General features: G+C 36.5%; 1 protein-coding gene across 6 annotated transcripts in view; it reads left to right on the top strand.

Moving 5' to 3' along the window:
• LOC138713276 (myocardin-related transcription factor A-like) overlaps positions 1-26,238 on the top strand; it is a 646,210-nt gene that overhangs the window by 608,380 nt on the left and 11,592 nt on the right. For all 6 annotated transcript variants that reach the window (XM_069845245.1, XM_069845243.1, XM_069845244.1 and 3 more), the window contains 7 exons: positions 1,523-1,690; positions 1,783-2,597; positions 4,962-5,313; positions 12,153-12,437; positions 15,763-16,108; positions 17,406-17,772; positions 24,489-24,748. In XM_069845245.1, the coding sequence (XP_069701346.1) occupies positions 1,523-1,690; positions 1,783-2,597; positions 4,962-5,313; positions 12,153-12,437; positions 15,763-16,108; positions 17,406-17,772; positions 24,489-24,748 (2,593 nt within the window). The remainder of the gene's footprint in view (positions 1-1,522; positions 1,691-1,782; positions 2,598-4,961; positions 5,314-12,152; positions 12,438-15,762; positions 16,109-17,405; positions 17,773-24,488; positions 24,749-26,238) is intronic.

The raw sequence follows: 26,238 nt of genomic DNA, 5'->3' as shown, positions 1-26,238 counted from the left end.
AGTAATTTAAAATAATCAGAGTAAATATTAATAAAATCCAAAATGTCCCTAGAAATCTCTTCCAAAATTTAAATATAGGCTAGTCTCTGCTTTCAACAATATTATATTTTACAAAATCGAAACAACGATGATTGATGAACAACGTAAAAGTACTGCTTTAGAGAATTGGAATTTTCAGACATTGCTAAATTCTTAACAATGAAAAATAATATATGGTATATTGTTCTCGCTGTAATTTCAACAATTGAATATTTTAGAACACATCTTACAAGTTCATTTTCATCGTCCTTTTGTATGGATTTATCGTTCTCTGTGGTTCAGTGGTTATCATACCTGCCCATAATTCCGAGATCAATAGGTTTAAATTTGTCTGAAGGCAATAAAAATCCCAAAAATGGCTTTCGTAGGAAGGGAAATGAAATTGAAATGTCCATGTCCTAGATTTACGGCTCCTGAAAGAATTGTCTCAGAACTACAAACTTAATATAGTCGCAGATTAAAAAGTCTTAATTATGCTTCTGCTGGATAATCAATAACTAAAAATTCTGCCTCCAATGAGAGAGCTCCTTGCTATTCCCTCCCACCTTAAAATTTGGAGAGAGCACAATAAAGTCCATGTGAGTTGCACGGAGTTTGTGTAGCCTAATCAGCAATCTCCCATATGACAATATGACTGTTTTCAGCTAAAATCAAATGTAGTAATATGAAGTCTTCTGCATTAAGTATAATATTTTATGTTTATTATTAATTTCAGTCTTTCATTTATTCATTGAAATAAAGGTTATTGTCTACTGAATTTTAAAACTTCCAAATTTTTTATTTGATTTCGATTACATTTTAATCACTAATTTCTAATTAAGATTAGACGATGCTGAAATTTTCAGATTTTTTGCTGTGTAAATTTGGTGCATAAAAAATTAAATGCATATCTTACAAATAAATGAGGGTATGAATGAATAAATATTTTTTTCTAATTTCATGGCTTATCATGTGGTTGAATAATTGGAATTGTATATTTGTTTTTGTCATAATTTGTAGTTTGGAATGAAAAATTATACTGCCTGTATTTTTAAAGTGATATAAAAATAATGCACACTTCCATAAAATACAATGTTCAAAATTTGTGGTAAAAATTTTATTGCATCATCTTGCTTAGTTTTTCAGAAATCTGATCTTCTAGATTGTAAAAAACTAAATTACCTGATCGTCATGTAGAATTAATATTTAGGTCATCTAAAATTCAAATAATGAAATTAAACTTGTACAAAATATCTCATACACCGAATTATTTTTTTGGTGGGACAATATTGAAAAATGATAAAAATTGAAATTTTTCAACAGAACAGTGGCGCATCATTTTGATGTATTTAACCCTATTGGTGCTTTCTCTCTTAAACAAAATCATTTGGCAGTCGTAAGATGTGTAATCTCTCTAGAATTAAGGAATTTACAAACAACTTTATAATTGTATGACGTATTGAAAGCTCACATACTAACAGGATGTACATTGTTTTGATTACAGCCGACATGGGACATGTAGATCCTTCATTAGCAGAAAGACAACGGATGCTGAAAAAGGCTCGTTTGGCAGATTCTTTAAACGACCAGCTCTCACATCGACCTGGTCCACTTGAACTGATAAAGAAAAATATCTTACACACAGAAGAGCCAATCGAACGAGCAGTGAAAGGTAATGTGTTTTAAATTATATATAGAATGTCATAGCTTACTTCTATTCTAAACAAAACTGTTACTCATAGCAATTTTTCTCCTGTTGAACAGAGGGTGTGATACCATTCAAGGCAACATGTGAGGGCCAATTGACAAAACCCCAGCACCCAAACCGGTATATCACATTCGAAGAAGACTCTCAAAGTTCTGAAGGTGCTCAGTCACCATTACAGACGCAACCTGCAACATCAATACCAGAAGTAAGACCTCAGTCAGACGTCCTAGAAGCAGCAGCAGCCTCTGCAGGAATTGTAACAGTCGCACTGACGATACCGACGACGGGAGGAGCTGTAGTTGTCACATCAGCGTCTCCAGCTGCATTTCAACAGGCTGTTGCCGCATCGGCCTCCTCTAGCTCAGACCAGCAGCAACCAACTGCGACTGTGACGTTTGCAGATCTATGCAACAACGTGATGGGTGGCAATACCCAGCTGCCTACAGTCTCCCCGGTTACTACGTCACTGCCCACCATCTTGCCGCTGGCTCCCACTCCGAGCCCGATGAGCTTGGGATCTACGACGTCTAGCCTCAGTCCACTGAGTTCTGTTTCTGTTTCCTCGCCTCCGGCACCTCCCACACCTTCTCCAGCTCTCACGATCACACCGAGGCCTGCACCCCAACCATCTCCCATCTCCACAGTATCTTCACACCGCACTGATGCACCTGGGAAAGACAAGAATAGGAAGAAATCCAAGTCAAAGTCGCAACCAAAGACGAGGACAATCAAATTCCATGAGTACAAGGGTCCGCCAAATGCTCACAAGAGCACCGCTATGAGTGCAGCCTCGCCTGTAGAGACATCGTATGAGCTGTTACTCCAACAGCAGCAACTGTTCCTTCAGTGGCAACTTGAGTGGCAACATAAGGTAGAACATACTTTAAATCTAGTACGTAGTGTATACTAATAATCTATTTCATTTTAATGCATATCTATCATTGACAAAGAGATAGGAAGTGAATTTTATAATGTTTCTATGGCAGTAATTCCATCAAGTCTATAATTTTTTACAGTGACAGTCGTCGGTTTATACCTGTTAAAATATGTTCCTCCTTCTCCTCCTCCTCCTCCTCCTCTGCTGCCTGTTTTGACTTCCTATTTCTGGCCTTTTTCTTCTGTTTTTATTTTTCATATTTCTTGTTCCCTTATCTTCATTTGTCTCAACTGGATCTGCTTCCACTTCTGTGATTTGCTTCTACAGAGCTTTCGCCTACTGTTGGGGCCAGGAAAGCGGCCTGCCTGCGGTGTCACTTGCGGGAATCGTCTATTCGTAAGCTTCTGCTTTCTATGCTATACCGGTACTCTGCAGGGTTTTAATTTTAAAATGTTAGCAGCAGTAAAGACTGATGTTTTTGAAACACTAACTTCCTGTGAAACACGTCTTAGAGATTTATTAGGAGAGCGTGTAAATTATGCACTGATTTCATCAATTTTTTCTCCCGTCAATACTCTTTGTTTTCGCTTAGGAATTGTAGTATTTATCGACCCTGTTGTCCTTAATTTGTTAACAAGACGTCTAACAGTTTCTCTACCCTGAATTGGAGCACCCGAATATTTCACACTTCAAATTGCCTACGCACTTCTCTACATGACTCTGTTTTCACATATGCATCATACATAAAAACTCTCTGTTCAAGCGTGAATTTTGCGTTTTGCATTGTTAACAAATTTTACACACACGCTGAATATTTAAGCAACTGTGTCAAGAAACTGCACTATACGTATTAAGTACTGCAACAGCTGGCTCACAACTGATAACTTGTCGACCTTGATTGTCGACGTGTCTCAACAACTGCGCGCACAAAGCGGCGTATCAGCACATGCCGCTTTCCTGGCCTCACCCGTAGGCGAACGCTTTGTACTTTCTCCTATTTATTTTCCTTTTCCTCTGATCTTGTCCTCCTCTTTCTCTTCTTCTGGTTACACTATTTCCTTTTTCCTTTTTTTATTTCTCTTTATTATGTACCTGTTCCCACATTTTCCTTTTTACCACCCTCCTCCTTCCATTCCCTATCATCTGCTTCAACTTCCTCCTTCTTCTTTTTGTCTGCTTCCATTTCCTCTTTTCTGTAGTCCTCCTTCGCTTTTCCTACATCTTTCACTTATTTTTCTCGCTCTCTTCTGTTTTTTCTGCTTGCACTTCATTTTACTCGTCCTTCTCTTCCTGTCTTTCTACTTCCATTTTCTCTTTGTCCATATCTTTTCATCTGTTTCTACTTCCACTTCATATTTCTCGTCCTCTATTTCTGCTTTCATTCCCTTTTCTCGTCCTTTTCTTATGTTTGTGCGACATTTTCTCTTTGTCATTCTCTTTTCCTCTGTTTCTGCTTCCACTTCATCTTTCTCGTCCTCTGTTTCTGCTTCCACTTTCTTTTCTCGTCTTCCTCTTCCTCTGTTTCTGCTTCCATTTCTTCTTTCTCATTCTCCTTTTCCTCTGTTTCTACGTCCACTTCATTTTCTCGTCCTCTATTTCTGCTTCCACTTCATCTTTCTCGGCCTCTATTTCTGCTTCCACTTTCTTTTCTCGTCCTCCTCTTCCTTTGTTTCTGCTTCCATTTCTTCTTTCTCATTCTCCTTTTCCTCTGTTTCTCCGTCCACTTCATCTTTTCGTCCTCTATTTCTGCTTCAAACTTCATTTCCTCGTTATCCTCTTCCTCTGTTTCTGCTTCCATTTCCTCTTTGCCATTCTCTTTTTCTCTGTTTCTGCTTCCACTTTATCTTTCTCGTCCTCTATTTCTGCTTCCACTCCCTTTTCTCGTTCTCTCCTTCTGTTTCTGCCTTCATTTCCTCTTTATCATCTAATTCTACTTGCTCTTTCTCGTCCCCTTCTTCTTTCTGCTTCCACTTCCTCTTTCTTGTCCTTCTCTCCTCTGTTTCTGCTTTCAGTTCCTCTTTCTTGTTCTCCTCTTCTGCTTCTGCTTGTACTTCCTCCATTTTCTCAGTCTTCTCTCCTTTCTTTTCCCTTTTCTGTCTTCCTTTTTCTTTTTCTGACCTCTTTTTACTTTATATTTGACTTTTGGACATTCTAAATCATGGCACAATCAACTTTCTCGTACCTCACTGTTACTGGTGAGCATACACTGTCACTCTCTCATACAGTTACTTTCCAGCAAATCTTAACCCTGAAGAGAATTTAACAGAGAATAATTTTATATTTTTTATTAATATAAACTGTAAATTTTGGCATTCCATTGTTGGCTCGCAAACTAAATATATAAATCCTTTTGTTCAGTATCCACAGATAATCTTACCAGCGGCTCAGAAGCCTCTCTCAGTAAGTTCAGACACTGTAAGCAGTGGCAATGCAGCAGCAGCAGCAACCTCTCTGTCAGGCCTGATTGCTGTGGCGTCACCTCCTGCTGCCCAAACCCATACAGTTACTAGCACTGCAACGAGTGTCACATCACCAATTACTGTATCAGCTCCCAGCTCAAACTCTGGGGCAGGAGTACCAGTTCCTTCCCCCGCAACACCACACCCTCCCACTCCGCAGACTCCTGGCACACCACAGCAGGAGCAGCCACAAACACAGCCCCAGCAGCAACAACCCTTGCGCACCCTCACCAAGCTGGAGGACATGAAGGGTGAGTGTCATAATCATTAAATTGGTTTAGAGTGATGTTGATATAATGGTATAATAAGCAATTAACAATTATTGTTTGCTTAAAAAATTTCGATAAAGATTGGCTTACATATGCGACAGCTTTTAGATTGATTACAGGTATAGCAATTGTTGTTTGCGTAAAAAATTTCTGTAAAGATTGGCCTACATATGCGACAGCTTTTAGATTGATTACAGGTATAGCAATTGTTGTTTGCGTAAAAAATTTCTATAAAGATTGGCCTACATATGCGACAGCTTTTAGATTGATTACAGGTGTAACAAATTGTTGTTTGCGTAAAAAAATTTCTATAAAGATTGGCCTACATATGAGACAGCTTTTAGATTGATTACAGGTATAACAATTGTTGTTTGCGTAAAAAATTTCGATAAAGATTGGCCTATATATGCGACAGCTTTTAGATTAATTACAGGTGTAACAATTGTTGTTTGCGTAAAAAAAATTCAATAAAGGTTGGTTTACATATGCGACAACTTTTAGATTAATTACAGGTGTAACAATTGTTGTTTGCGTAAAAAATTTCAATAAATGTTGGCCTACATATGGGACAGCTTTTAGATTAATTACAGGTGTAACAATTGTTGTTTGCGTAAAAAATTTCAATAAGGGTTGGCTTACATATGCGACAACTTTTAGATTGATTATAGGTGAGGTGAGCATGACAGAGTGTCTTCTTAAAATCGTAAGTTTTCCAGTCTCTATGCGCCCATTGTGCGAACTAAATGGGAACAGCTCACTGTCTGGTTCAGGTTATATTTTGTTAACAAGAAGCTATTGAATAAGAAATATTCCGTATTAAAGTGTGCAAAAGGGCGAATGACATCACTAGGGCTAGGATTCTTAGATAGATAAATATTTCATTTGCACTGTAATAGACAGTCGTAATTATTGTATTTTAAGTTTCGGACAAGGTCACCTGAGCATATATTTTAAATTTTATTTCACACTAGCCGTACCTGTGCGCTCCGTTGCACCCGTTAGAAATAAATATAAAGTAATTACATAATTAAAATAGGACATTTGATCCAGGGAACATTCGTGTTTGATAGAAGGATAAATCGTTTAATATGTTACTTAATTTAAATTGTATTTAAAATATTAAAATGCGATCATTTTGATCCAGAGACCACTCATTTGGCGCAATGACAATTCCTTTAACATGTTTCTTAATTGTTATTACTAATTATTTTTGGAAAAGCGAAAATTAACAGAAAAATTTTGGCTACAGATTTATTATTATGTTTATATTATATTATATTATATTATATTATATTATATTATATTATATTATATTATATTATATTATATTATATTATGAAAAAGTGTGTTGATAATGGATGTACTCGAATTAGAAAGTTTTTAATTTGTTGTGGGAGCTCTTGAATCTCAGGAGGAACAACTTTTACAACAGCGCAACATAATCTGCTTGGCTCATTACCCAATTTTTTTGCATTGCATTTATTGCATATGTATTTTATGTATTTTAACACAATTCAATTGAGCATAGTTAAAATTTGAATTATAAAATAATGGATTGCTAAGCTAACGTACTATTACTGCATACTAAATCAATACACTCTCGTTGTTCGTTAATTCTCTGAGATAAAAATGAATATGTTCATAAACATTATTATAAGAAATACAGGAAATGAATATACAGAATAACCTATCAAGTTTTCTGTGCATAAGAAGCTATTTTAATCTTACCTGTCCTCAATTCACTCACAAGTTACTGTAATAACATTATAGCATTATGTCCATCCAGAGAAACTAAACTTTCCAATGATGAAATAATAATTAATTATACAAATCGGTTAATTTAGCTTCTGATATTACTTCATACAAGCACAGAAACATTGTCTGTAGGCTATGTTTCATAGCTTTCGATTGTTGTGTCCAAGGCCCCTTATAGACGATGTCATTTGTTTTTTATTTCAATACACCGCCTTAGATGGCAGTTATTTTAATTTTAAAATCATTTATCTCATTAAATATCAGTCCTATCAAAATTTTTCAGAGAATAAAACTTATCAGAAATAATTTTTGAAGAAACTTTTGTTATGTAACATATTTCACAAAAATCAATAATAAGCGAGATATTTCGATTTATTTAATTCAGGCCCCCTTATAACCCCCTTTTAAATAACGTATTTTGAATGCCATATAAGTTACAACGAACTTAATTTATATTCCAATTTTCATCGAAATCGGTTCAGCCATTGTCGCGTGAAAAGTTAACAAACATACAGACAGACATACAAACAAAAATTTCAAAAAAGCTATTTTCGGTTTCAGGGTGGTTAATTATATATGTTAGGACCAATTATTTTTGGAAAATCGAAAATTACCAGAAAAATTTCGGCTACAGATTTATTATTAGTATAGATATTCACGTAAAAATTAAGTTTTCATCAAATAATTTTCGACATAAGTCCCATTTCAGATTAGTTGCTTAGATGTGACAGCTGGCAACTGTTTCTCGGAATTGCCTTCTGTGGACCTATGGAACTGCAGTCTGCTCTCTCATCACAAGTGATAAGAGCTGTCACCACTAAAAAATTCTCTGTAACTAAAACACATGTGTCTATGCGAGAGCGGGAGAGAGGAGTCGGCTAAATCACTCTACTCCCCGGTAACCATGACAACAGCAGTTCAACCAATAAGATAGCTGGTTAACAGAGTGTTTAAACTTGAATAGAACACACGAGGGGAGCCGAATTTAGAAACGTCCTACCCAGCGCTGACAACTGTTCTGGCTTTATTGGGATGCTCTCTCTCTTTCTTTCTTCTTGGTTTTAGAAATTTAAGTCACGTGTTGTTAGTTTTCTCTCCCTGCATAAAAGTTTTCTTTTATGTTATTAGATTTTTCCCTTGTTTGCAGGTGTTTCTGTTATTTTTTCTTTTCTGTTACGAGATATATTTCTTCATACAGTATTTTAAGTATATCGAGAGTTTAGAAACAAATGCAGATTTGTCTCTAGCTTCTTCTAGTAGCAGTTGTTCAGTATGTTGTGACCTAATTGACCGGTTTGCAAAGAAAGAGGATCGTCGAGTTAATTTGCTGTAAAATTAGACTATGTAATAGTAATGAGCAAGCCCCGGATTCTTATGTTCGAATCAATTTTGTTGCTATCTCGTTACTTTCGAAATATTGCTTTTCTTATTCGTTTTATGTAGCAAAGAGTAACATTCTTAAATTCAATATGACCTAAAAGGACTAATTCGTAGGACAGGATTTAAAACATCCTAAATAGAGGCAATCTTTATCAGGCTGTTGTAATATATTAACAGTGGGCCTATGTTGTTCATTTTTATTTTTCCCCCGTAAAATTCCTAAAGATAAGATTTAAAATTCTAAAACATAAATTGGAAAACCTATAAATTCTGCGCTTGGTAATGAGGTACGTCACAGGCCTTATATTTTTATATTCTCATCAGTCATGTCTTGGCCTCCTCAACTTTCAAACCCACCGTCGGCTACTGCGATTTAGCCTTTTCATAATCTGTAAGACATCCATCTGTATGTTTAGGAACCCATATAAAGCGGATTTTGTTGCTTTTTCGTTAGAGTATTCGTACATTTTTTAACTGGAATTTATCCTGAACGAATTTCAAATACCCAAAGCAGATTGGCTGATGGAACAAATGTGAATGTACATTATTTCTATAAGAGCACAATCTAAAATTACATACCGGTACACATTTGCTTGGAAAATACTGGGAGGGAAATAGAGATTTTTACATTTGAGTCTGAAACGTTCGTATTACAAATGTTCTTTATAAGTGTATTTGGTTGACTGGCTAAGAAATTAGAGTGGTGTGTGGTAGTGAGTATTTCGGACTTGACTCTCAGCCAGTAACATGTACACCTGTGCAATTTCTTACTAGACTTCCGTACAGTATGGTTTAACACTCCTCCTCAGTTGGCACTTTAATCTGCCACCATAAAAATTGTTGAAACGCATTTCTATTTTAAAGTATATGCTATTATTGAAATATATTGCTTACTGCGTGCAGAGCTTATGCATATGAGTCCACGCATGTGTGTCTGCTCTTGCATGCTTGTGGCCTATGTAAAGATGCAAGGAAATTGATTATATTCATGTCTGCGATACACATGGCATATAGCTAATGGCAAGAGATGGAAGAGGGAAGCCTTGAATGGATTTCTGTCCTTTGGTGTATAAAGAATAAAAAACAGAAAATGGTCTTGACAGTGTGTCGATCAGCCATTCAACATGCAATGCAGTGTGACAGTCAGTCCAATCTCTTGGTTTAGTAGTTACCAATGTTGGCTACTAACAGTAGGCCTCAAGTTCGATTTCCGACTCTGCAACAGAATATTTCCTGGATTAGGAATTGTTCGTTGGTAATATGTTCTGAGTATTTGTATTATTCTTAGATTTAAGGTAGATTTAATTAGGTATAAGTGTAGGAGGAGACTGTCTCATCCTACCAAATATCCACTGAAAATATTCTTTTACGGAATTACGTACACTTTCCATCTTTAAAAATTGATATGTTTTGTCAATTTTATTCCTCCACATTCTTAAGCTCTATTTTGATGTAATTGTACAGACTGTCCGAAAAGTCCCCTATATTATTGATCACTTCATTTAGTATGTATAAACTGAAAATACTTACATGAACAAATTATGTATCCATTGGATCTATATGTGCACTAGCATGTCTCCATGTCGGCTCCTCCTTGACATGTTGCGGGACAACTCAGGAGTTATGTTTCGCACAATTCTTCATTTGTCGTGTACCGACGTTGAGAGACATGGGACATGATTATTCCCCACAATGAATTGTCTCTTGTGGTAAGGTCTGGACTTCATGAGGGCCATTTCAATGAGACTGGAGATGTTGCTCATCCACGCCTAATCCAGCAGCCTGGAAGTTGTTCATCAAGGAATTCACGCACCGATTCTGAACACTATTAAATCAGACTAAAATTTAATACCTAACACTATACTATAATAGTGTACTGTATATCACTGCATATTATTTAATTGATCTAGGAGCCATCCATTAGAAGCCTTGAATTCTGGCTTATCTATTCTTTTTGCTAGTTCAAGGGTTTGTTTTGCAGAATAGGTCTAGAAATTGGCACGTTCTTTGAAAGGGCATAAAGAACTCACTCTCACAACAGTTCATTTATTTCCACATAACCAGCTGTTTTCTGTTTCCTTTTTGTGTCACCATTATTGACCACAAGCCACTCACTCATGAAACGGTCTTTATTTTTCACTCACTTATAAGATGGTCACAACTGAACTTCAGCATTATTTCCCATGTTCCTTTAAGTCGACAACTTTTACTTCATCACTTAATAGTGCCACATTTTTACGCAACTTTTTTTTTTCTATCACGAAATCACTACACTTGTATTCTGCTCAGCTAGGACAGTATACCGTTGTGAAGCATTGAGAATCTTTGAAGGGACTCGCCTGCCTAGTCAACAGAGTAATAAAATTTATGACTGCCAGACCAATACACCCTCGCACCCTCTAAAATTTTGCAAAGAAAACTTGTTTTTATCTTAGTGACCTACATATTTCGTACATTTCTTGAAATTACACACTGTTTCAAAATATAGTTTACATTAAAATAGTATTCCAAAATATTATTTCCGTTTTGAACAGTATCAGCTTCCGTTTCCGCGTTGGTCAGTTTCCGTTTTATTCAGGACAAATTACATATAACACATACGAATTTCGCCAGGATCCGAAATAGACAGGATTCCAGATTATTCAGTTTCCGATTTGAACAGGTTTCACTGTATAACTGCACATGATCCATGATTCTCTTCTCTTGCAGCTGAATGTGCAAATAAGAATGTTCATTCACGTTCTCTTAAAAAAAAAAAATACCGTCTGAACAGGTCTCATAATGTAATTCTGGCCCATATCATGGTATGAAACGGGTTCTTTTCCAACTCTTGCACATAAAAGAGGATTTTTCTTAGACCAGAAAACCGCATTCATCGAAAAATAACACTCTTGTATGAGATGAGGCATTTTGAAATGGGGCCAACAAAGCAGGCAGGCTGCAACTCAATGCTCTATGTCACAGCTGAACTGCTCAGTGCTCTCGATGACTTTCAAAAGAGGAATACCAATATCACAACTGAAATAACACTATAAAGCCAAATGTAACACTGTACTCTCTGTATAACAAAGGGGTATAGGGACTCTCGGACACACTGTATAGTGTGCTTAATGTCTGAAAATTGCACTCTTCGATCTAAAAGAAGAAAAGATTTACCTGCATAAAGTTTTTGGAGCTATTAGTTTTCAAAATTTTCGTTGTTTGATTAGTACCAAACTGCTGTTTAAAAATTACTCCCAAGATTTATAATATTTCTAGTAATTCTCTCTCTCTCTCTCTCTCTCTCTCTCTCTCTCTCTCTCTACCCTCCCCTCTCCTCTCCTCCCCCTCCTCCTGACTGTAAACACAGCAGTTACTTGATTCATTTAACTAGAGACTAGTGGATCAATTCTCCCTACAGCCCAGACTTGCCTGTCAGAAGTTAGACACAAACATATGAAACAAAATAGAGGATTAAGAATTGGCACGAGTCACTAGCAGCGAAGTTCTTTTATTAATATGGTTTATGTCTCATTACGACAATTGCCACAGTTGACAGTTATATTGAGAAGTGGAGTAAGGCATGTCGAATTTTATAAACAATGAAGTGTATTTTTAAATTAAGCATTTCTTATTTTAACAGCCAAATTGTACTTACATTCAAGACGAGTATTATAATTTTATATTTATATTTTTCTTCAATGTAGTAAGCGACCTAAAAGCAGAGCTCAAGAAAAGAAATCTTCCAGTCTCTGGATCAAAACCCCAGCTAATAGAACGCCTGAAGCCATTCAGTGACGCCTTAACTGCATCCACTGGTGCAACGCAACAGCAACAAGACAGCCAGGCGGTGTCCACCGCAAGCACATCCGTCATGAGCAGTACTAGCAGTACTACCACCACGACGGCAGCAACAACCATTCCAGTGACCCAGATGGGTCACATTCTTATGGACACCCCTGGCCCAGTTATTAATGAAGAGTCTCTATCAGGTAAATACAGTACATCGTGATGTTCTAGCCATTTGTACTCAACTTTAAAGTTTCCTCGTGGATTCGAATCCCTATTAAGGCATCGATGTTTTTCCATTATCAATTGCCTTAGATTGAAAACTGGCTTCATGCCAACTTCCGTCATGGGAGTTCTTCTTCACATGTTTATCTAAAAGTATATTATGTCTCGGGAAAGTGCAGATATTGATTTCAGTCATTGAATATTATTGTTGATAGTTTAGCAATTCCCTTGCTTGCTGTTTGAGCCAAGGTTCGCAGGTTCTATTCTGGACAAAGATTTTAAGACTGTACAAATCTTTAGCATGACATCCTTCAGAAGGAAAGGATCGTAGATTTATAGCAGGAAAAGAAGACTGACTCTGAATAAGAGGGATTCAGGCAAAATTTACCAATGACTTCTCGCAAGTCAAAATTAAATTCTGAAAGCCATTATGTTCTACTGTCGGAGGTACTGAATTTTCGTTATGCAAAGTAGGTATTTTATGAAGCCAAGGAACCAATTATGTTCATTTGTTCATTCCAGGTAACAGCTATTGGTAATGTTTATGAGACGATATATTAATGGAAGTGGAGTAATGATAATCATCATCATCATCATCATCATAATCATAATCATCTCTCAAAGGTTGCTTCCATAAGGGTCTGTTCCAAATAAAAAACAAGTCTAGAGTTGATCTGTATATCTCTTCCTTTGTCGATGGTACCAGATATCATTGTAAGGAGGAGACTATTGTGATCAAATTATTTTAAGGAACATATGGATAGTTAATTGCATGTATGTAATGTCTTATTTTCTTTATTTTATTTCTAGGAAAGCAAAACACATACTTGTCACAAGAACTACTATACCATATTGTTTACAAACAACACAAAGTGAAAATAAGGTTATGAAATAGTATATACAGTACAAAAATTATAAAAGAGTAGAATAATGACTGTAGATTTTAAAAAACTGAAAGCTAGAATTTATAAAACCGTTATATTATCGGGTGATCTGTATGGTTGTGAAACTTGGATTCTGACGTTGGGAGAGGAACAGAGATTTTTGGGTGTTCGAGAACAAGGTGTTTAGGAAAATATTTGGGGTTAAGAGGGATGAAATTACAGGAGAATGGCGAAAGTTATACAATGCAGAACTGCATGCATTATATTCTTCACCTAACATAATTAGGAATGTTAAATCCAGACGTTTAAGATGGCCAGGGCATGTACCGTAGCACATATGGGTGAATCCAGAAATGCATATCAAATGTTATTTGGAAGACCTAAGGGGAAAAAGACCTTTGGGGAGGCCGAGACGTAGATGGAGGGATAATATTAAAATGGATTTGAGGGAAGTGAGTTATGATGGTAGGGACTGGACTAATCTTGCTCAGGTTAGGGGCTGATGGTAGGCATCTGTGAGGGCGGCAACGAACCTCTGGGTTCTGTAAAACCCATTTGTAAGGTATACACAGTAAAAGGTGGATAAAATTGTTACAGGCAGTTTTTACTTGACTCTCTTAGCTGTTTCGAAATAAATTATTAATAAATGTACAAGAATTTAAGAACAAGGAATTGTTTATCTTTTATTTTTATTCCATTACCCTCTTGTGTTCATTTTAGTGGAGCGAAACTGCGCCTTCTTTACCTTCTGTCTCTTATTATGCCTCTAAATTAAATTTCCAGGAAAAAAAAAAACAGTGTATGGTGGTACCTGAAACTTTACCGGATATCCATTTTGTAGTTGGCAAACATTGCCGAAGCATTGCAAGAAACATTAACTGAGGTGCACGAGGCGCACGTATTATGGTTCTGCTATTCGCTTATTATTATTATTATTATTATTATTATTATTATTATTATTATTATTATTATTATTATTATTATTATTATTATTGTTGTTGTTGTTATTATTATTATACATAGGTTGGATAAAAAGTTATGGCAACACTGCTGTCACGTGACGATGGTGCGTTCGAGAGCTGCCAGCTATGTGGACATGAACAAGGACTGTTAGATGAGTTAGTGCAGCCAGCGGCGATAGTACTCTGTCAATCTACTGCAGTGTGTAGAACGTTGACTTTCATAGGGATAGTGCGAGCACCCTAAGACCGCGTTTACAAAACTAGAGCAACATTCCTGGATCAAAATTGAAGTGACACGAGATCGTAGTGCACAAGAATGTTTTCAGGGACTGTGTGAAGCATGTGCCGATGCAGTGTTGCCATATCGCACAGTGGCACGATGGGTTAAAGCGTTCCGGGAAGGCAGGGATGCCATTCAGGACAACCTCCGTACAGGACAATCCCGCGTGGAGGACAGCACAGTCCAACTCCTTGCTTCCCTGTTGGATGCTGATCGCCGATGGACTGTGCGTGAGTTAGCAGCAGAAGTCAGAGTATGTCACAAAACTGTGCTCCACATTCTGCAAGACATTCTGGGTTACCGCAAAATTACAGGACGTTGGATATCCCATGAAATTTCCGAGGTTTAACATGGCACCGCAATTCAGTCGCACAGGCCTTGTTGGACCGGTACCAAAGGAAAGATGACGACTTTCTTGGATGATTCGTCGCTATGGATGAAACCTGGGCTTGCTCATATGAACCACCAAACTTGAAACGTCAATCAAATGAATGGAAGCATCTAGGTTCTTCTCATCAGAAGAAAGTGCGCCCTACACAAAATGCTGTGAAGGTGATGTTCATTGTGGCGTATGACATTGATGGGGTAATACTGCACCACGCTTAACTCCAAGGCAGACAGCAAACGCGGACTACTACTGCAAGTTCCTGCAGCACCACCTTCTTCCAGCCCTCAGGAGAAAACGACGACACTTGGTGGTACAGAGAATCCCATCATTCTTCATGATAATGCAAGGAGTCACACCACTGCTGCTGTCAAGGACCTCTTGCGCCGCTGGCAATGGGAGATTCTGGAACATCCACCGTACTTACCCGATATGAGTCCATGTGATTACGATCTTTTCACCAAAGTGAAAGAACCACTGCGAGGGACCCTGTACAATACCAGAGATAAACTTATCCGTGCTATAGGGCGGTCAATACGGAACATCAACAAAGATGGATGCCCTGATGGAGGACAACACCTTCCAAACATTTGGCAAAAGGTAATAAATAAGAGGGGCGACTATATAGAAGGTACGTAAATGTTGTACCCCTGTGAATAAAGCCATGTTAGAAATATCGAACTGTTGCCATTACTTTTTATCCAGCCCTAGTATAAACAATCTGAAAATGTTACTTTACAGCGAGGTACAATAGAAGCTAATAATGTACTGTACTGGTACATTTCTTTTCAGGTTTGTCAATGGAGACTCCCGTTTCTCCGCCCACTCAACAGATGTCCTTAGTTTTGGAAGGTCCTGCAGGTGACGATGAAGTGAGTCTGCCTAATTTCTCGCCCAGTTCGCAGCACCAGCATCAGCAACTGTCTCCTTTATCTCAGAACATGTCTCCCGACTCGGTTGGGGGTGGGGATGTGGAAATGGACACTACAGAAGGCAGTGCTCTCGCCATGGGCTCGCCATGTGAGCAGCAAGCTTCCCCCCCACCGCCATCACCCCAGCAACAGCAGACCCTTGTCAGTGAGGATATCATTCGTGATCAGCAACGTAAAATCGAGGAGCTGCAACGTGAGCTACTCAAGTAAGAACATTGTGTTGAATTTCATACACAAAATTTTCAACATGCGGGTGATTTCACACTGATTTCCAAATCGTTTCAATGGTGGGCAAAGTTGGCCCCCAAATAGTCCAGATCTGAACCCATGCGATTTTTTTCTTTGGGGTTTTACTAAAGGAAAAGATTTTTCCGAGACATTCTCAATATCTACTGGACCTTCGACGGTTTATTGTCTAAGCTTGCAGTGAAATTGAGGAAGACATGTGCTGTAGGGTTATTGGTAACATAACAGTTCGCTTAAATGAAGTTAACAATCAAAATGGTGACATATTGAGCATGTGTTGCGTTAGTACAATTTTTCATATTGCACTTTTCATTGTAGTTTACGTTTGTTTGAAATTTTGTTTGTAATATTCAAAATATTCATAAATAAAATGGTGGATCATCTCGTGCGTCAGCCTGTATAATATTTAGAAGTGAAACTGAATACAGTAATAGCCAAATAAGCTTGAAAATTGCGGTCTGCTCCAAATAAAGTTAAAATATATAATTTCAATGCTAACAAAATAAATAATAATCTTCTCTGGCAACAGGTATACTACTGACAGAATTTTATGCCCAGAAAAATATTATTGCCACCAGTGTAGCTCAGTCAGCTGAGACACTTGCCTACCGATTCGGAGTTGGGCTCGGGTGTGGGTTCGATTTCCACTTGGGCTGATTACTGGTTGAGTTTTTTTGTGAGGCTTTTCCCAATCATACGGCCAATGTCAGGTAATCTGTGGCAGATCCTCGGTCTCATCTCGCCAAATACCATCTTGCTATCACCAATCCCATCGACGCTAAATAATATCGTAGTTGATACAGCGTCGTTAAGTAACCAAATAAAAAAATATATATTATTTAGTTTTCAGAAGCAGTATTTATATCTGTGAAAGTCAAGAGTGTAAAATAAGAAAAAAGCATTAAAAAAATAGAGAAAGAAGAAGGGTAAAGCATAAGGTACCGAGTAGACTTCTGTGTTCACATATTTCACGTAATATGATGTCAGAAGGAACAGTAAGTCATGCATTACTATTATTATGCTAATAATCCCCTGATAAAAAAAAATTGAGAAAATATGAATGCCAGTGAAGAAACCAATTTCACCTGCCGCATATGCTTCAGTACTTATCTTGAGTCAATAAATAAACTTCAGGACCAATATCAATGCTTTGATCTTTCAGTTGTTTTCTCGGTAATCTAATGTCTTATCAACATTTCATTAGGTAGATAGCTTTGAGAATAATTTTATAAATCAATTGTTTTGTTGTTACTTCAGATCACAACTTCAGTTACAACAAATCCGCAATAGCAAAGAAAACTCTCAGCGTCTCAAACAACAGCAACAACAGCAGCAGACATTGATAGCGCCATCAGCTACATTAGCCAACGGTATCGTTATCGACCCATCAACTGCAACAGCTGTCACATCAGCAGCTGCAGCATCCAAACATCAACAGAAACTAAAGCAACATCTTCAACAGAAAATTCATCAGCAACAACTCCAGATGCAGTTACAACAACTCCAGCAGTTACAAACACTACAACAACAACAGCAACAGCAGCGGCAACAGCAACAACATATTGCATTCCAGCAACAACAACAACAACAACAGCAGCAACAACAACAACAGCAGCAACAGCAGGTAATTTCGGGTTAAAAAAATTAATAGAATATTTAAATGTAATAAATCTCACATTGAATCATTCTTCATGATTTTCTTCATATGAAGAACGTTTCATTGAAGTAAGGCACCAATGAGAAATTTTTATTCAATAGTCTAATTGAATCTGGTACTACTCAATGTTTTCATTAATGCATACTTGAAAATTACTTAACTATTTGAATGGATGAGTCATTTATAATATTCAGAATACTAGTAGTATCTTTTGATAGTGACCACGTCAGAGAAATAGAAGAGACTTTCTGATGTTTGTTGAAATTTGTTCCTTGAATTAATCTAAAATTTAAAATTGTTTTAATTGCTTAATATTTAGAAATTATTAATTAAATAATTAAATTAATTACAAGAGAAAGTAAGAAAGTGAAGTCCCTAACTACCAGGAGCAAATGCTAGTCACGAAAGTTAGGCTTGCTCTTTTATTCATAGGGGAAGATGGGAGGATATAATAATTCATAATTAATAAAAATAATCACACCCACATAAATAATTTATTTTATAATTATGAAATCATTGTGAGTCATGGATCATATTCGCTTATCAGATGTAGAAGTTCGATATAATATAACAAACATGGCCAACAAAACAGTTTATTTAGTTTTTTCAACCCTGCCAACCAATGCACATTGTTGTATTGAGCTGCACTGAATGAGCGCACATATTCTCTATAATGTCTGTCTTCTCTTGAATAGTCCTTCGGGAAAATGGATTTAATAATGGCGTTTCAATAACACACAATTCCGAACTCATTGCAATACTTCAAATTAATGTTTAAAAATTAATAATACATGTAGCAGCTAACACATGCATTCCGCTCATACAATTATATTGCACTCGGAAATCACAGCACATTCCCGCTGTCAGTACTGCTCTGTGTAACGTTAAATAGTCGTTGGTGTAGCTCTCGGACCAGAGCTTCAAACAACATATAACAGAAGCATGTGCGCCTAGGATGGACCAAGGAGGAAGGCACTTGCGCGCGCATCATATTCTCGCTATTTCTACGCCTTCCCTGTAGCTCCAAGAAATGAGCAAACGTTGCGATACTTGCGGTGTGCCACCTGCGGATGGTATTACGCCTATAGAGTATTCCAAAAATCAAAATAAATTTTAATGTACGTAACGCCATTTTGAGAAATACACATTTTACGAAAATATTGAGCTTGCGCAGCAAGCATAGCATGCCCTGAGAAATCGCCCCTGCTAACTACAAACATCTATTTATCTTCCCTTCATTTACAAGCTTGCCTTACTTTGTTGCCACTTCTTTCAGTGAACAATTCCTGTAACTTGTTTGTCAACTGACAGAGTAGTTGAAAGAGTAATTTCTTTTTCTTTGTTACAGTATATGTACATACTGTACTGTTGTACTGTACTGTACAGTAATTTCTGAATACTGCCTACTTTTCCCTGTAAGGAAGACGAAAAGGGAAATTTTTTTCTTTTCTCATTTATCCGTTTTGTGAAGGCTATTTTCTATTAAAAAGAATACTAGTATGCACAACTAGTTAATTGATAAACACACTGTGACTTGTTCAGAGTAAAGGATATGTATTTCTCTACTACATTCCTTCTTCAACCTTCTAAACAGTTATTGTCATTATTACGTACATTATAAACTATGTTACAACACTAGTTTAAAGTTACATACCTTAAGTTAAGGGCCTAATTCATAGTCAACACTTATTATAAGGAAACCCATAAGCAGTTGCTTATAATCATTTTCAGTTCATAAATTCAACTGAAGTGAACACTTATTCAAATAAGATAGCTTGTCAGCTTATTGAAGTGTTTCCTTATGTGAATTGTAATCAGCTGATTATGATTTTGATTTTGATGAATTTATTGAGTTCTATAATGAAAATGAAAATGTATTTCGTCAAAACAAAATATATGTCAGAGATGTGGAAAACCCTTTAGAGATGTACAATGACCAACAATTTAAGAGGAAATACTGTTTCAACAAAAACACTGTTGTGGATATTCTGGTATCTCTCATTGAAATTCACAATACAACCATGAGGCTTACTGATTTCACCACTGCTCAAAATACTGAGATTTTGTGCTACAGCATCATTTCAGGTAGGTTTAAGTGGTACTTTTTTCGAAAAGTATTCAGGCCCCGATGAAGTGTTATTTGCATTTTCGTTTGTATTCTACCCAAGGAATAAGCTGTTAAAAGTTCCGTAATTATACCACTTCCACTTTGTTTACCATAAAAATAACTGAAAAATAAATGATAAAATGATTTACTTACGGGAATATTTCCGGAGTTTGCATTAAATTGAACTGAAATTTTGTCCCATGTCAATTTCTTCTTTTGGAGAGAACAATTATCAGATTTTTTTACTTTCAACGATATCTTTAGGATATTTCATAACTAGTTCTCGTAGCTCACTTCTTTCTTATTCTGTAAAATGCTTTCTCGGCATTTTGTATAATTTCTCGCTCTCTAATATTTACTTTTGTATTTATGTACAATAATAATGCCGATTTAATAATTTGAATGTGCTGAAAAACAATTAAATGAACGAAAGCGCCTATGTCTAGCCATGTTGCCATATTTCTTTCCATGTCAAAGGAATGCTCAGTGTATATGAAAGAGTAGTGTCTCTGCAATACAATCTAAAATAGGTGCTAAGGAAATGTTCATTACTTAAATCTTTCCTCATTTTATAAGGGACGACTAAGAATTCGACCCTAAGTTTGAATTTTCGACCTCTGACAGAAACAATCTACAATATTTACCGATTGTGCCACAGAGACATAGCAATATTGCAGAGTCCTGCAGACTGGCCCTCCGTGCAGCACTGTCAGTCCTAATGCTTAAGCAGCCCAGCCCACCCAAGACCAACACTGCTTGGCGCGGCTGCTTCGTAGCCCATCATGCTGGGTTACACAGACCAGCTTAGCCCACCGCACTCCTTAGTGCGGTGACGTCATCCAACCAGTTGATTGCATTCTACTCCTTTCCTGCTTGTGCTTGGCGTGTGGCATAAGCATACGGGACACAGTACAAAATTAAAATATTTTCCACTGCTCTCGAACACAGATTTAAAAACTGTCCCTATGGTACTTTTTGAAATTTTCATCCGACTTTGTATTTTTAAACTTTCTAGCAGGGATTTTCTCCTTCACTACTTTTTATCTAGAGAGATTGTATTTTAGAAAGTATGCTTTCACGGCCGGTGTCTGTGATGAAGTTTTTCCGGGCTGCTATTACACTATCAAAGTTTTTTGCAAAGATCTTTTTATAAAATATATATTATACAATATATGACAGTGTAATGGGTTTTCTTTTGTAAAAGTTCCTTTGATAAAAGATCTTTTATTAAATGTAAGTGCAGCTTGTTATCTTTGATAAAAGATTTCTATACCTTGAAACAAATATGGCGGAACGCAAATATAACTAGATTGTTGCTACCACAAAAATTCTGATATCGGAGTATGAAGCAAATGAAATGTAAATAAATAATTTTTATAATATAATATTAATATTATTAGGGCGAATCCGGAAATGCATATAGAGTGTTAGTTGGGAGGCCGGAGGGAAAAAGATCTTTGGGGAGGCCGAGACGTAGATGGGAGGATAATATTAAAATGGATTTGAGGAAAGTGGGATATGATGATAGAGACTGGATTAATCTTTCACAGGATAGGGACCGATGGCAGGGTTATGTAGGGCGGCTATGAACCTGCGGGTTAGTTAAAAGCCATTTGTAAGTAAATAATATTTTATAATAATTTGTATAACTTTTCAAGTCCTCTCATTGTAGCTCTTTCAATAAGTTTAGATGTATACCTCTCTTATCACGTCTTACAATCCATGGTTTAAGTCCTGACCAGATATTTATTCATGGTGTTATAAACTTAACGCCTAAATAACAGTGTAAACAAATCGTAAACTTAACGCGTAAATATTAGTATCAACAAATCCACAGAAGGCGTGTTCATTGTTGTGGAACAAGTGTTAGGAGAGATTTGTTCCTAATTTTAGGTCATGTTTGATAAAATCTTCTGAAAAGATTTCATGTAGTGTAATATACCCCAAATCCTATCTTTTATCAAAGATCTTTGATGTAATATTTTAGAATAATATTCTTTGTCAAAGAATTTTGATAGTGTAATAGCAGCCTCACAGAGACTGTATTTTCTTTGCGATGCACCATTATTTGAACTCGTCTTGAAAAACAGAAATCAAATGTTTGAAACAGTAGCTGATCGTTGATCGAACCATACATACAAGCACAAACCCGCACCAACTCAATTCATAAGTAACTGATAGCGGAAGCTTGGGCTCATGCTTTGATACAAACAAGTCCACCGCACTAAACCGCTCCACAAGCAGTCCGCCGCGACCCGTGCGGTGGTGCAGGGTGACGGCACGGGCTAGTTCCGTGCGACACTGCTCAGCCCGTTGCAATCAGCGGAGGGGAAGCCCGTGGATTTGGACAAATGTGCACGACTCTGCAATATTGTAGCTGACATATTTATAAATGTATCGTTATGCCACAAGCAGGTTCAATGAGTGACGTACTAGCCCCAAAAATATTTCACGCCCTTATGTGAAAGTTTGAACCCGCAGATCCCTAGTTCCCTATCTAAAAATATTTATTTAGGACCCCTCTACAACCCCTTAAATTTCTTCGATTGAATTCTGAAACACTCTGTATAAAACAAAATGATGTTCTAAATTTGATGACTTTATTGTCAGAAGAAGAGGCGCTGACTTAAGGCACCTGTGACATTTTTTAGTCAATGAACTGTGGTCATGTGTCATTTTTAATTCAGATCATTATGACTATCATCCTTCGTTTTAGGACCTTATTTTCTGATTTCTCTTTGACCCTCTTAATGATAAACATTGTGTTGCATTGAACACCAGAAGTCAAGAGAAATCGTTTGTAGAAATTATGATTGCTAAAAACAATGATAATGCCATGATTTCCATATCTCAGCTAAGATGTGCTTGCCATGGCAGTCTCATGTAAATTAATTTTATTTTTTTATAAGTTTAATTCCAGTCATATTAACGAAGGTGTACATGCGACAAGTACGAATCTGCTATTGAAAGTTGAATCATTTCTGTATCTATATCAAAATATTATTTAACCCTGTGCAGCACAAATTAATTTTTTATTTCGGAATATGTATGATAAGACTTTCTTGTGTTAAATTTTAACGTACCTTGTTTACATGTTTCGACCTATTTATGGGTCATCTTCAGAACTGGTCATTGTTGGTCTTGGCGCCTCTTGTTTCCTGTGAGTGTGCGTTCGTAGTGTAGAGTCAAAGAGTGTATGTGTTTTGAAATTGAGTTGTGTGTTGAGAATATCATTGGGGTGTGTTTTCGTGTGTCTGTATATTTCATATTGTTCTAGTGTGTTGAGTTTCTGGCTTTTTGGTTAGATGTGCAGTATTTCCAATGTCTGTGTTGATGTCTCTGTAGGTGTGGTTGGCATTTGTGATGTGTTCTGCATATGTGGAGGTGTTTTGTAATTTTGTTATGGCTGTGATGTGTTCTTTGTAACGTGTTTGAAATGATCTGCCTGTATGTCCTATGTAGAAGTTGTTGCAGGTGTTACATTTGACCACAAAAAACAAGAATACAACACAAACACAAGAACACAAAAAATACATCACACTAACATACGAAAACAAAAATACACATAAAATTGCAACCTCATTCAAGAAATTAAATTACAACATCGCATACAGAACAAATAACATTCTACAAAAACATCTCAACACACAAACAACACAAACAAACAAATACAACCACACAGGCGTATACAAACTCAAATGTAACACCTGCAGCAACTTCTACATAGGACAGACAGGCAGATCATTTCAAACACGTTACAAAGAACACATCACAGCCATAACAAAATTACAAAACACTTCCACATATGCAGAACACATCATATGCCAACCACATCTACAGAGACATCAACACAGACATGGAAATACTGCACATCCAACCAAAAAGCCAGAAACTCAACACACTAGAACAATATGAAATATACAGACACACGAAAACACACCTCAACGATATTCTCAACATACAATTCAATTTCAGATCACATACACTCTTTGACTCTATACTACGAACGCACCCTCACAGGAAACAAGAGGTGCCAAGACCAACAACGACCAGTTCTGAAGATGACCCATAAAAAGGTCGAAACATGTAAACAAGGTACGTTAAAATTTAACACAAGAAAGTCTTATCATACATATTTCGAAGTGATACAGTGTTAAAAGTTGTGTAATCAAGATGTATAATTTTTTATGTTTTTCATTTTATGTATCATAACAAAGCTTCGATCAATTTTTTCAACATTTTAACTCTGCACACAATTTCAAAACATAGATGGCACCTCTATGTATACTCAGGAAGTGGTTCCTTGGTGGAATATCTGTGCCATAAAATTGAGAAAGAAAGAAAACGGTGGTTCTTCTGGACAACCACTATGCTGCAAAGGGTTAATGAGTTTGCAGTTGGATTCTCTAATCATGCCAACACACTGGCAGTATTATTTTGGGAATTAACCTGGTGGAAGTAATTGAAAGCAGAGAAAAGTGGGACATATTACACAAATTATAGAGAGATTTGATTTGTTGCAGGCTTACTGAACATGTGCATATAGAACTTTGACAGTTTTGTTAATTTTTTGTAGGGTTTGAATGCGAAAGCAAGTCTAGCAGCATTCCTTCAGAGCCAGAGCCAGCAGCAACAATTAGCAAATTTGCTTCAGCAACAGCAGCAGTCCGCAGTTAATAACAAAAATAACAATAACAATAATAACAACAATAATAATAAACGGAACAATACGAAGAGTATTGTACTGGGTCAGCAGCAAGCAGCCATTGTTCTCAATCAACTAAATCTGCAGAAACAGAAAGCATCTGTTTTAAATGGCGTGTCTGGTCACCAGAGGTGTGTATGAAAACTAACTAGTTTTTCTTTATTTAAATTAAGTTAGAAAAGCAACAGCAATCATGTTGAGGTTAGCCAGTAAAGTAATAATTGAGGCGTTCCCTGGAATAAGAACTTAAAATTAGTTAGGTCGTTTTTCCGTTTCCAATACATATTGAATCTTTTAATAACACAACTCCCTCCTGACAAAATATTATTTATTTCCAACAACCACAGCACACTCTAAAAGCATTTGAATGTTCTTCTGCAAGATGCTGTTTTACCTGATCTAAAATGTTTGATGCTCTATATCTCAAATTCAAGATTTTCTTGCTCCAGAGAACGCCTAAATTAATACAATACCTTCTTCATTGATTGGAGCCAATGTCTCTAACCCTAGTGATATATCAGGGAGTCTTGATAAGTTTTTAGTCCACCACAGTTGGTAGTGGATTTCATAACAAATAGTATTTTCACGAAAATCGTCCATTCTACTGAAATATTCCAAAGGAATAAATAATTCATTATTAAATTTTCAATTGACATGAACAAAAATCACGATCAATTTCACAATAGTTTGACAAAAAATATTTTTTTCTGACTATTGCACTTTTACTATGTAACACTACTTTTAACCAATAAAACGGTACGAAAGGACATCTTTCAACCAATCATGGATGCTTATCGCACAATTTTATCGCGTCCCTAGCATTTGTTTATTTTTATCACTACCCTAGCATTTGTTTCTTTATTTGCCAACATTTCAAACTGCACTGGTCTGGACGTTAAAAAACAGAAAATTACAAACCACACCAGTCGATGCACAGCACTTTCAAATATGATTCGCATTGGCATTCAAGAACAAGAATTAATAAAGATCACTGGTCATAGCTATGCATCTTCCCTGAAACCCTATTTACAAAATAAATGAAGAGCACCATTCGGAAATCCTGAATAAATTGAGGAATACACCATGTACATCAATGAGTTCACTTCTTTTATGCACTTGTCCAATATAACATCAACTGAACCACCAACCACTAAAACATTCAAATTTGAAAATTGTACTTTCAATAATTGTTTCTTTTAAAATTATTCATGTTTATTTTTTATTTCATCATCGTTAATTAAAACGTTTCTTGTTTATTTCATCATCCCTAATTAAAACTTTTCTAACGTTTGTTTATATTATTTAGGTTATGTTTGTTATAGCTTCTGCTATATGATATTATAGATAGTCACGTATCAGAGATTGTTTAATACTAAGATTTATTGAAAATCATCTATCAAGTGACGTTGATTACTGGGATCGGGATGATTGAAGTGGAATGCAAATGTTTTAATAAAAATGAAACTGAATCAAAAAAGCCTTCTTGACTAGTATCCGTCCACAGAGTTCAATGAAGATTCCATAATTGGCACAACTGATAACAAGAAAACAGTTAATCATAACACACTACTGCCATCTAGCGTAATGTTGAGATGGTACAATAATACATTTTCGTAAGTCA

The sequence above is a fragment of the Periplaneta americana genome, chromosome 14 (assembly GCF_040183065.1).
Source record: "Periplaneta americana isolate PAMFEO1 chromosome 14, P.americana_PAMFEO1_priV1, whole genome shotgun sequence".
Lineage (NCBI taxonomy): Eukaryota > Metazoa > Arthropoda > Insecta > Blattodea > Blattidae > Periplaneta > Periplaneta americana.
Note: the sequence above shows the minus strand (reverse complement) of the source record. Positions and strands in the feature narration are given on the sequence as shown.